Source organism: Bos taurus, chromosome 11 (genome assembly GCF_002263795.3).
Source record: "Bos taurus isolate L1 Dominette 01449 registration number 42190680 breed Hereford chromosome 11, ARS-UCD2.0, whole genome shotgun sequence".
In the NCBI taxonomy this organism is placed as follows: Eukaryota; Metazoa; Chordata; class Mammalia; order Artiodactyla; family Bovidae; genus Bos; species Bos taurus.
In genome coordinates, this window is record NC_037338.1 from 101744266 (window position 1) to 101756539 (window position 12274).

General features: G+C 46.7%; 1 protein-coding gene across 27 annotated transcripts in view; it reads right to left on the reverse strand.

The window, feature by feature from the left end:
* The window catches only part of RAPGEF1 (Rap guanine nucleotide exchange factor 1), a 137264-nt gene that overhangs the window by 47299 nt on the left and 77691 nt on the right, over positions 1-12274 (reverse strand). For 26 of the 27 annotated variants that reach the window (XM_059891272.1, XM_059891265.1, XM_059891271.1 and 23 more), the window contains one exon: positions 7920-8076. In XM_059891272.1, the coding sequence (XP_059747255.1) occupies positions 7920-8076 (157 nt within the window). The other variant, XM_024998696.2, reaches the window with a different exon arrangement.

Genomic DNA, 12274 nt, shown 5'->3' on the forward strand with positions numbered 1-12274 from the left:
CCTTCTTGGTCTCTGCCTGGCAGAGGGCACGTGGGCTGTGCGTGGGGAGGCCAAGCCCTCCAGGCTCACATGGGAAGAAAACATGCTGTAGCTGGCAAGCGCCCTCCTCTGCAGCCGGGGGCCTGCTGCTCTGCTCAGGCCACGTCCCGACCTGTCAACATCTTTGTCTCCGCCGGGCCCTGAGCTTACGGCCACAACACAGCCCCTCTACTGGCGAGCTGTCCGCTGGACGCAGACCACTGGGGAGCTTCCTGTAACTACAGAGATATAACGCCATCACAGGGCGCCCCAGACCCTGTGAGACTTCCATGGTGACAAAAAGGGACTTTCCTCGCCCCAGCCTAAGTGGGGCGTGGTGTCAACAGAGCAGAGGAAGTGTCTTCCTTCCCGTCCGTGCTCAGCACAAGGTGCCCGCGGGCAGTGGGCTGGCAGGGGACTCCTGAAGGCTGCTTCTGGAGTTCATAGCAGCTTCAACACAAGGCAGCCAGAGGAGAGCTCATATTCCATCAGCCCAGAGGCGGGGCCAGGCCAGCATGGGGAAGGGGTGTAACTGAGAAACTGAGCACTTGTGTCTTCAATAAAGCTTTCAGGAGTCATCCCAAAAAGGCCCTGAACAAGCTTACTCTATCACTGAAAGCCCTTCCCCTGACTGTAACTAAGCAGAGCGTTATCACAGCCCCAAAGGAGCTGCTGCTGCTACAACTTCTAGCTGGATAGGAAGTCCTTCCACACCCAACACCCGTGAGAAGGAAAAAGCAGTAAATGTTCAGTGCAGTGCTTCATGTCAGCAGGTCTACTAGAGAAAATACTTGGTGAACTGCTCAGAGAGTGGACTGGGGAGGGCTTATCTTACTTTAAGATACCCTGTAATTTAAAAAACATACCCACAAAACACCCCCAAACGTGGAGTGTATGAACCTGAAATGAACCTGAAATAGCAGCATGATGCCTTTTCTGACTTATGAAAGTACATCACACAGTTCCTACACAGCAGTTTCCTTCTATACGTACCTTGTCGTCTTCCTCTTTCCCCTTTCCTCTCTTTCTCCGCTTCCGTAACGCAATGAATACTAAGAATACTGCACACAGGAAGTACGCAAATAGAAGGTACATAGGACAGACCATGTAGCCCTATGGCCACACAAAGAAGAACTATTTCAAATAACTGCAAATTGACGGATAACCTGAAGGTAAAAAATAACTCTGACATATCTTTAATAATTTCTAATACTCATGCTGATGGAGGAGGTTGCTGTTATTCTGAGACTACTGTGTTTGTGTTCTGAAAAAGACAAATGAGTCATTACGTTGATATTTTTGAAAACTCGGATTTTTCAGAGTGGGAGGAAGGAAATTAAGATATAAGCTTGATGACAGTAAGTTAAAACTCCAGTGGTCCTGGAAGTGAACTGGAACTACCAGAATAAACTCAGGACATGTTTTCTCTTAAAGAAACTAGCACGTGGTCAGTTAGGAGCAATGAGGAACTGTGGAATGAGGTCTCTGAACACCATTCCCCGAGAAAGGGGACCAGAGCTCTCTAAAGGAATCTGGCTGATACCAGGTTGGTGGGAAGAAATGTACTAGGTGATTACAACTCAATAATAATGATAATAAAAAAAAGATAAATAACACAATTTGAAAATAAGCAAAAGATCTGAATAAACGTTTCTCTAAAGGCCAGTAAGCACAGGAAGAGATTCTCATCATCATCAGCCATCAGGGAAATGAAAAGCAAAAGCACAGTGAGGAACTGCTGCAAGCCCACTAGGCAGTTGTGTCAAAGAAGCCCATGGTGACAGGTGCTGGTGAGGACGTGGAGAAACTGGAACCCCCGTGTATCGCTGGTGGTGACGTACAACGGTAGATCTGCTTTAGAGATCAGTATGGTGGTCTGTTACGAGATCAAACACAGAGTTACGATATGGCCCAGCCCTTGCAGTCTTAGGCGTATACCCAAGAGAGATGAAAACATATATCCAGACAGACAGTCAGACACGACTGAGCAACAACAACCCACACAAAAACTTATACCTGAGTGTCTGCAGCAGCAGCATTACCCCAAACTGCCAAAAGGTAGAAACAACTGAGACGTCCATATGTCCATGAATAAATAATATGTGGTGTATCCATGCAATGGAGTACAGTTTGACAATAAAGAGATAAAGTACTGATACACGCCACAGCATGGATGAACTTCAAAAGTATGATGCTAAGTGACAGGACCAATCACAAAAGGCCAAACGGTATAGTACATGAGTCTATTTATAGATGTAAAGTGTTCAGAAGAGGCAGATGTACAGAGACAGAAAGTAGACTAGCAGTTACCAAAGGCTGGGGGGATGGAGAGAACAAGGGCAGGGTCTGGGGACAGTACAAAGGGTGTGGAGTTCCTTTCTGAAGCTATGAAAACGGTCTAAAATCAACTGTGGAGTTGGCTGCACGATGCAGAGAAGATCCTAAAAATCACTACATTGTCCGTTCTAAATGGGTGAAGTGTATGGTGGAGGCATTATGTCTCAATAAAGTTATTACCACATTCACACACAAGTCTACAAGATGAACCCAGAACATCTTTTCATACCCCAAAGTGAGAAAACTATCAAAGACTTCTGGGATCACGTCAAAATGAACTCAGGAAACAATGTGAAGAAGCTGTCACTGCTCAAAGACGGGACGGGAACACCACTACAGGTCCTACGTGCAGTGGGCTGGACACAGTGTGCTTATACGCCTGCGTTCAGAATGTTCCAGTAAAAATCTCAATCCACGGGTCATGTTAGAGGAAGCTGAGAAACACTCTTTCTGATAACCCGTAAGTAAAGAAAGGAACTGAGCGTTGATCCTGCCTCTTCTCTGGGAATTATAACACAGGGTAACCATGACTGACAAGGGGAGGTCTCTCTCAAAGTATTCCTGCTAAGGAATGAGGAAGGGAAGGCAGGAAGAATTAGAATGCTGCCATTTAGCAACCCCAGGGAATGAACCATCTAAGCAATAACCATCAACGGCTATTAACATCAAAAAGGGAAAGATGCTTCTAGAAGGAACTGCAGGGCAGCACCCAAGAAACATTCTTCTAAATACACAAACTTGAATCTGATTCAGCCTAATTTTCCAGGAAATTCAAGGGACAGAAAGAAAAGTGAAAGTGTTAGTCGCCCAATTGTGTCTGACTCTGCGACCCTATGGACTGTAGCTCGTCAGGCTTCCCTGTCCATGGGATTCTCCAGGCAGGAATACTGGAGTGGGTAGCCATTCCCATCTCCAGGGGATCTGTCTGATCTAGGAATCGAACCCAAGTCTCCTGCACTGCAGGCAGATTCTTTACCATCTGAGCCACCAGGGAAGCCCTCGAGAGACAGAGGAACATGTTAAATAATACTGTAAAGATGTAATCAGCAAAGCCAGAGTATGGGAGACTCTCAGGAGAAACAACCCCTCCTTAAACACACACAAATAAGCTGCAAGGATAAAACTACAGAGAAGGGAGAACTTTAGACACCTATTAATGAATAACAGTGTGTGGAATTTATTTGGATATGAAATTGAAAAACAAACTGTTTAGAAACAGCAAGTTACTCCCTGCAGGCCAAATCCAGCCAAGGGCTTGCTTCTGTTAGGTAGTTAGCATAGGACAAAGGAGTCCAGAATGGCGGTGGCGAAAATAGAACAAAGGAAGGTCCGACTGACGACTGCCGGAGTGAGGACCTCAGGTAGATCAGCGCTCCTGGCTAGCCCAATTTACATAGGGCAGACCCGGGGGAGGGAAAAACATATAAAAGGAGGAGCCAAAGGGTGTGTGGGGGGGTTGTCTTTCTCCTCTGCATGCACACTCTTTTTCTCTTTTCTTGGCGTCTTTTGGGTCCGCATGCCCTCACGTCTCGAGGATGTATTTTCCTTTATTTTCTAAATAAAACTGCGCTGTAACACAGAGCTATAACACTGTCCGAGAGCTGTGACACGCTGAGGGCTTTAACGTGCATCGCGTCAAATTTTTGTTGTGATGAGACAGAACCGAGGAAATTACACACCCTGACACTTCTGTAAGGCTCTCAAGGTAAAAATGCTTTTTTAAAAAAAATGAAATTAAAACAAAAAACAAAGACTACGCACCAGGCCAACATGCAGCAAAGACCAAGCACAGCCCCAGAAACCTAAAACATCTATCTGGCCCTTCGCAAAAAAGTGCCCTGCTCTGAAGCTATGTGCTAAGGTATTTACAGAGGAACGGATGTTAGGATGTCTAAAATTCGCTTCCAAATAAACCAGAGGGGCAGGAAGAGGTCTGGAAGGAACAAGACTGGCCAACCATGGAAGCTCTGAGATCAGGCTTCATTACACTGTTCTCTTTTTGCAAATGTCTAAACTTTGTCATAATAAAAAATCTTAAAATAGGCTGAACAGGGAATAAAAGCGATGGCTGATCTTAAATGTCAGTGTGGCAGAGACAGCCAGGTGCCCCACGGTATCTGCTCTTCTTTGTTAACAGAATTTCACTCGGGCACACGACTAAGTTCTGGCCAATAAAATGTGAGAGTTTGTGAGGCCTTGGAGTAAGTACCAGCAAATAGAGAAGGCACAACTTCCTATTCTCTTTTCCTCCTTGCTAGTACTTGTAACTGATGGAGACTGAACAGCCATTCTGCACCATGAAGTGGAATCTGTGTGTTACGATGATGAGAAAGCAGGACAGGAGAGCACATCCCGGCCAGTCTGTGAAAATGCCACACTGGCCTTGGAGTGCCTATCACTAGGCATCTTACACATGAAGGAGAAATAAAGTTCTACCTCTTGAAGCCAGGATTATTTTGGATTTACTTTTAGTCAAATCTACCCGTAGCTCATACAGTCAGGAAAATATTTCTTTCAAAATATTCACCTTATTCAAGGTGAGTCTGGTACAGAAGAACAGTTTTGGTTGGTGACTGTCAAAGGACAGAACTGTGGGTATTCCAAAGTTTTTCCCCCAGGTCAGTGCAAGAAGGCGGCTTTTTTCTTTCCCTCAATCAAAAAACTAAATGTGTGTGTGTGCTGTTGGAGAAGCTGGAGGACTCAGCAGGGAGATCCAAGAGGATCTGAAAAGAGGTAGAGCAGAGTCTAGAGAGACGGGTAAGAAGCTGTACACCTGAGAGGAGAAGGAATGCTGGAAAGGCAAAACAAGGAAGAGGTGGAGTCTTGGTTTTGAAAGGACAAACTCGTGTATCTGTTTGACCTCAAGAAACTCAGTCCTCCAACAGTCCTGGGCTGGAGGTGGTTCCTACAGCAAATGGGAAGAGAGGGCCTTTGAGTTAAGTGGGGAGTCAACTGTCAGTGTTATGACAACTTAGACCTTAACAACAAGTGCCAGCACCACAGGTTCCAGATTGTCCCTGCTGTCTTGACTGACTCCAACCACAGATATCCCTTGGTGACGCAGGCCAGCTCCTGCTCATCCTATAGGCTTCAGCCTGCCTGGGAGCATCCCTGGGGAAGCATCTCTGATCACCCTGAAAAATGAAGGTCCCCAAGACCCAAGTAAGACCTCATGCTCATTTTCCTCTATAGCCCCATTCCTATTATAATTAATTATACAATTACGGGTCTTTGGCTGTTGCCCTTTCCACCTTTAGATTGTAAATTCCATCAGGTCAGGGACTGTGCCAGTTTTATCACTATCTTCCTAATTCCACCACACTGCGCAGCACACAGGAGATTCTCACTAATGGCTTCCTGAATAAAAGAAACAAATCTAAATTTCCCGAGCTCCTCACTGAGAGAATCTCTGTTCTGCTTAAAATATTTTAGGGACAATTGTGTAAAAGTTCAGACACTGACAGGTTCATAATCAACAGGTGTCTCTTTCTTGCTCCCTCCCCTCTCTCATCCTGGTCAATCTGAAAAAACCCGATAAATTTTCTTTTAGACAACTTTTCAACTGACAGTGGCGTGTTCATGATCCCATAAAGAAAATCCACTTGGGAATGTCACAAAGCTTCATGCCTGGAAACTCTTGTATTTGTGACGTTCTGACTTGTTTTAAACATCTTATTATAATCATGCAGTAGAAGGAAACGTTAACAATGTCACCTGAGAAATAACACTTGTCAATAATAGCATTTCCAGAAGCCTGAACAGGAAGAGGCGAGGCGAGGCAGAGGTGCACACACCCTGATGGCGAATCGTGGCCCTGGTCACGTCTCACTTGTCCTGCTGACCTCAGAGAGTGACCAGGAGGCCTGCATGGGAGAATGTGTGACCAGGTGCCAGGTCTGGAGAGCGACACCAGGCCCTACACAGCAGCGACCGCGGTCTGCCTCTGTAGGTTTCATGGCCAAAGCTGGTGGTGCAGGGCCTAACTGTTCTGGGGATGAAGAGACTGGGAACTCTCAGAGGATGCTGTGATGGTGTCCAGTCCCGCCTGCCTCTGAGTAAGCTCCAGGAAGTCCCCGAAGACAGAGCAGCCCTGCTCATACAGAGCAGGGAGCCACCCAGATCACCCCAGTCCACACGGTTCATTCCAGCTGCTGCTGCTAAGTCGCTTCAGTCGTGTCCGACTCTGTGCGACCCCATGGACGGCAGCCCACCAGGCTCCCCCGTCCCTGGGATTCTCCAGGCAAGAACACTGGAGTGGGTTGCCATTTCCTTCTCCAATATTCATTCCAGAGCAGTGTGGAATGTTAAGTAACACTTTCTCAGCCTTCCATTTGTAATTTCTACCCATCAGGGGGTCCTTACTCTACTCTCCAGAGCTTCTGGGGAATACCTGTCCAAGGAGGCAGCTTTTAGGAGTCTAGTAGCATGGTTGAATGGGGAAGGAAGTCTTTGGACCTAGAGTAAGTACCCCGGCCGCCATTTTGGACAGGAAGGTCTAGAGAGGAGAACACCACAGTTTTTCAAGCCAAGAGGTCTATTTGCAAAGTGCACCTCTAGCACCACATAATTAATAATAAACAGCAGCTAAGATCTGAGTGCTTCGCATGCCAGACATAGTTCTAAAAGCTTTACATGCATTAAATAATTTAATCCTTCCTACAGCCCCATGATATAGGGTGCCATAACTACATGTGTTTTATAGATGAGTTAACTAAGGTTCAGAGCACTTGAGGAAATTGCTCCAGTTCACAGACTGGTAAGTTGAGGTGAACGCGGGTGTGAAATCTAACTGGGCTCCAGCCTAGCCCTCCTTCCACGATATCACACAGCCTCGTCTAACAGCAGGGTCCACACCTGCTCACCGCTCACAGCCCTCGTCCTGACCTGCAGGCTCCCACCTGTTTTCTGCCCTACATTCTGCCTTGCTCCTTATTCACTGGAACTTATTTTCTCAATTAGGGTTTGTCCCTTGGACCCCAATTCCAGAACCATAGAACCTTCCTTAGAAGGACTTTGCTTCCCACCTTAACAATGATTCATAATTTTCTATTATGCCATTTCTGACTTCCCTGGGTAGTAAATTCACAAACTACATCATAGATTTCAGTTTTACTTCTAACTCTTCTCAATCCTGCTTTTCTACTAATCCTGCTTTCATACTCTAAGAAGTTCTTAGAATATGAAATGGTAGCAGTTGACATGCTGGGAGTTTTGCTAAGAGTCAACGCAAAAACAGTTTCCACTAGCCTTTGTCGAGCTGGCAGGTGTGCCCAGCCAGAGCTGCAGTATACTCAGTGCAGATTTAACACAAGGCCCAGGACAGGCTGCCTGCCTCCGGCAGCTTTTCTAACTATGGGCCCAGCCCACCAAAGGCGATGCGGCTGTAAGAGCATGTGCACCAGAGAGACAGAAACAGCTGTGAGACAGAGCGGCACCCAACAGCAGACACTGGAAGAGGTTCACTCCGATGTTCAGGAGTTCAGGAACGAGTTCTTGTGAGACCAACAGCTGGCAGTGAGGCAGCTCCAAGTCCCTGCTGAGGCCCACTGGGAACCCGCACGTACCTTCACTCCATCCAGCACGGCCTTGATGACCCCCTTCACAGTTGTCACCATCTCTTTATCTTCTGAGTTCACGCCTTCCAGCATCACTTGGTCAGACCAACGGATGAGATTGGCGAGACTTTGGTACACTCGGCTGTAGCAGGAGGAGAGGGCTGAGCTGGAGGCAGGAGGAGATTTTCAAGAGAATATTAAGTCTTCTGTTTAGCACAGACCTAGTTTCTCAGTGACTCGGGTTTCTCAGTCCTTTCTATAAAATATGCACCTCCTTTTAATAAATACACTTTTCCTCCCTGAACCTATTTTCTTACATCCGATGAAAATTTTGTGGAGCTTTATATTCTGGTCTAAGTTTTTTTTCCATTTCTCAACTATAACGTATAAAAATTCCACCACGAGAGTTTACGTGCTTTTTCAAACTTCACATCTTCCACGAGATTCTGATAATGTCTCTCAAGGAATGGCCCACCTTCCTCTCCTCCGAGTAAGTCAGAGTGTTGTACACTTCTTATTCTGAATTAGATAAAAACTCATAGGCTGCTCTCACCTTCCGAGATGGCCCACACTCTATGGAGTGTGTTACTAAGTAAATCCACTTCTTACCTATCACTTGGGCTTCCCTGGTAGCTCAGATGGTAAAGTGTCTGCCTGCAATGCAGGAGACCTGGGTTGATCCCTGGGTCGGGAAGAATCCCTGGAGAAGGAAATGGCAACCCACTCCTGTACTCTTGCCTGGAAGACAGAGGAGCCTGGTAGCCTACAGTCCATGGAATCACAAAGAGTAGGACACAACTGAGCAACTTCACTTTTCACCTCTCACTTTGTCTCTCACTGAATTCTTTCTGTAATGACACACTGAGAACCTAAGCTTCAGCCTGGATGGGAGGGGGTTTGGGGAAGAATGCATATATGTATATGTATGGCTGAGTCCCTTCCTTGTTCACCTGAAACTATCACAAATAATCGGGTGTACTCCAATACAAAGCATTTCTGGTGTTAAGAAAGTAAAAACCCATATGTGTCATGAGGAGCCAACAGGTTTGTGGTGTTTTAGCAGGCAGGGTCTTTTAGAGAACAGCTTTTTTTTTGTATCTTAGTTCCAAGACCAGGGATCAAACCTGTGCCCGCTGCAGTAGATGAGTGAAGTCTTAACCACTGGACCACCATTTCCAACAAGGGAAGTCTCAAGGAAAAACCTTTAAATATGAGTTCAAAGAGACCTGAAATGTACTAGAATTCCTTCTAACATTGGCTTGGCTTTGTCATCCCCTGCAATAAACCATGGTTGAGAAGTCAGAGGAATGCACTAATGAAGGGTACTTTAAGAAGGGTAAGTCAGAGGCGAGGTGACCCATGGTGGTGGCAGAGGTATCAACTTCGCAACAACACAAAACAAGCCCCAAGTACTTTCGGAGGCCCTAACAATTGTAGAGTAGAGGCCAAAATGAAGATGTTTTATACCTTACACATATTTCTAAAATAACTAAAGATAATTATCCTGAGGATTTATGGAAGGAATTATTTTTCTATCTTTTAATATTATGTATTACAATAGAAGAAGACCAAAAGTGTAGAAAATTTGTGGACTGCTACCTCCCCCATTAAAAAAAAAAAAGAAGCTGATATTAGCAGCCAAAGGTATGCTTTTTCTCCACAGATATAATTGTAAGAAAAATACATAATATTGTAAGATGATTAAAACAGCTTCTAAAAATAAAGCCATTAAAAAAAAACACACACACCTGAACCAAACAAGGCTCGAACAAGAAGCTCTTCAGAATCAGATAAGGAGGAAGAGAATTTCCAGGAGACTGGTCTCCTACTCTGCCGTTCACTCTACCCCGTGCGTGTTCCAACAGGGAGAAAAGAAATGTGAAATAGGAGCCGCAAGAAAGCCAGGGTTTGGCTGCTTTAGAGGATAATATAAATGCAGAGTATTCAATGTAACACCTATTCTCTTAGGAAGGACGACTAGGAGAATAAAACAAAACTTTTAGACTTTCCTGGGGGCTGGATCATAGGTGATGTGGTCTTGAAAGGGAAGGTGCTCCTAGCAGTTCTGCCTCTCCTCCCAGATGAGGCCTTTTTAAACAAAGACTGGCCTCCCAGCCCCGCCTGAGCGGATGCCACCAAAGCACCTGGTGATAATTAGATGAAAGAGCTGGGAGGGGTCACTTTTACGTGATGCTCAATTCCTACCTGCACTGGATGTTAACATTTTCCTGAAATCACCTAAAAATACTGGTAATTGTGTCCACCCTTCACATCATTAGCTTGGAGGAAGAATAGTCCTGTGTCTAAATGTAACAGGAAGGACATTAAAAAAGGAAGGAGGTTCCTGTACCATAAAAATGTCCAGAGGACCAGTTCATCTGCTTCCAAAATGGAGCAAAGCCGTCTACATGGAGGGCGAGCAGGGATCCTGCTCTCACACTTCCGTTCATTGCCCACAAGCAGCAGCCAGCTGCTTGTTCACAGGCCTGTCACCACTGCCCTGGGAACAGGGGAGAAGGGGAGCCAAAAGTCTGCCTGCTGGAACCCCACCCACAGAGCAGGCAGGATAACACTCTCCCAGCCAACAAACAGGCTTCCCGGGGGGCTCAGCAGTCAAGAATCCACCTGCCAATGCAGGAAAAGCAGGTTTGATCCCTGGGTCAGGAAGATCCCCTGGAGGAGGGCATGGCAACCCACTCCAGTATTCTTGCCTGGAGAATCCCATGGACAGAGGAGCCTGGTGGGCTACAGTCCACAGGGTTGCAAAGAATTGGACATGACTGAGCAACTAACACACATGTAACCAACAACCGTGCCAGGAGGAATGAGATGGTGGAAGGAAGCTGACAGAAACATTTGAGGGAGTATATTCGATCACGTTAGGGAAAGCAATAAAAATATCATAAATTGGCTTTTGAAAAATTTCAGGAGGAAAAATATCCCTTAAATGGTATTAACCAAAGGACTACCAGGAAAAAAAGAAAGGGAAAAAACCATTGTTTCTTGTGGCCACACCCAGGCATTTCTCTTTTCCCCTCAAGGAAATGGTTATAGATGTTAAGTAATTATAAAACCTCCCCACGGACAGAAACACACCCCAGACCACTGTCATATCACTTGATCAAGTCTCCCAGAGCTTGCATGTCTAGAAAGTAGCTTCCCCAGCAGAGCTGTTGGCTGACATTTGGGGGCGTGAGGCTCGGCAGCAGCGCGGGGCCAGCGCTCTCACAGGACTTGGTGAAGGTGGCCATGCTGACTCTCCCAGGGAGGGGGGCACACGAGGTGGTGGGTGCGGGGCTCCAGCAGTCGGCACCCATGTGGTCACACTCTGCTCACATAACTGTGAGTCTCTTCCCTCCTGGGACACACCTGCCTGCTGCCCTGGTTCCTCTGGTTGTCTTCTCCTGCTCCCAGTGCCCATCCAGCGCCTGCCTTGACTTCAGGTCTGGCCCCAGCGTCTCCTCCCCCAGGAAGTTTAGTAAGTGTGACTCTCTTGCAACTCGCCTTCCATAAAATTGGCACCTGGTTAGACAGTGGGGGAGTTGGTGTTTTCAACCAGATCTGAAGTCTCCCATGGTGGGCCCAGCCCATGAGAAGTCTATCAGAGCATTTCACAGAAAGCTGTCTATGCACCTGAAACCAGCTTACTGTTAGGCACATTCCCCCCAAGGAGAGCCGCACCAGGCCCGTCCACAAGCCGGGCACTGGGGACCTACTGGGAAAGCACAGCACTTGTCTCACAGAGGCCTCCATGGGCCTCTAACAAGGCACTGAAGCAACTGGTTGCCCCTGAGGCTTGGGTACATGACGGCAGCCTACTGTGGAAAATGAAGACAGAACCAGGCAAAGCCCTATCAACACTGTATCCTTCCCCACCAACTGGCTCCAGTGAGCTTCCAGCCAGAAGACCACCAGCAGAAGCAGAAGACAGGGCTCAGCAGAATCTACAGGGCCCAGCAGAAACCCCAGGGCAGGTAGCTTCTTGGAAATGAAGATACTGCTTGCTTTATCTCCCAAAAGAAGAAAATCATGCCCTTCATTGCCAAGGTCCGAAAGCGGTTCATAAACGCTTAGCCCCGTGGGGCTACAAGGACACTAAACCATCCTGGGGAACTGAAAGAGAGATGTTTATCCCCAACAGGCACCAGGGAAGGAAAACAGAGCCAGCAGGCATCTGACAGCCTCTCATGAGAAAGCTCCTGCAAGACTCTCACTGGAGATTACATTCAATCCTGCTTTTCTTTCTGTGGTTAACAACAAACACAGAGGCAAGCCGCTGACTAACCTTTCAGAGGAAAATGAACTCTAGCAAAAAAAGAAGCACTACCCAACAAAAGCTGACTCCATCCCCGTACCTGGCTTCC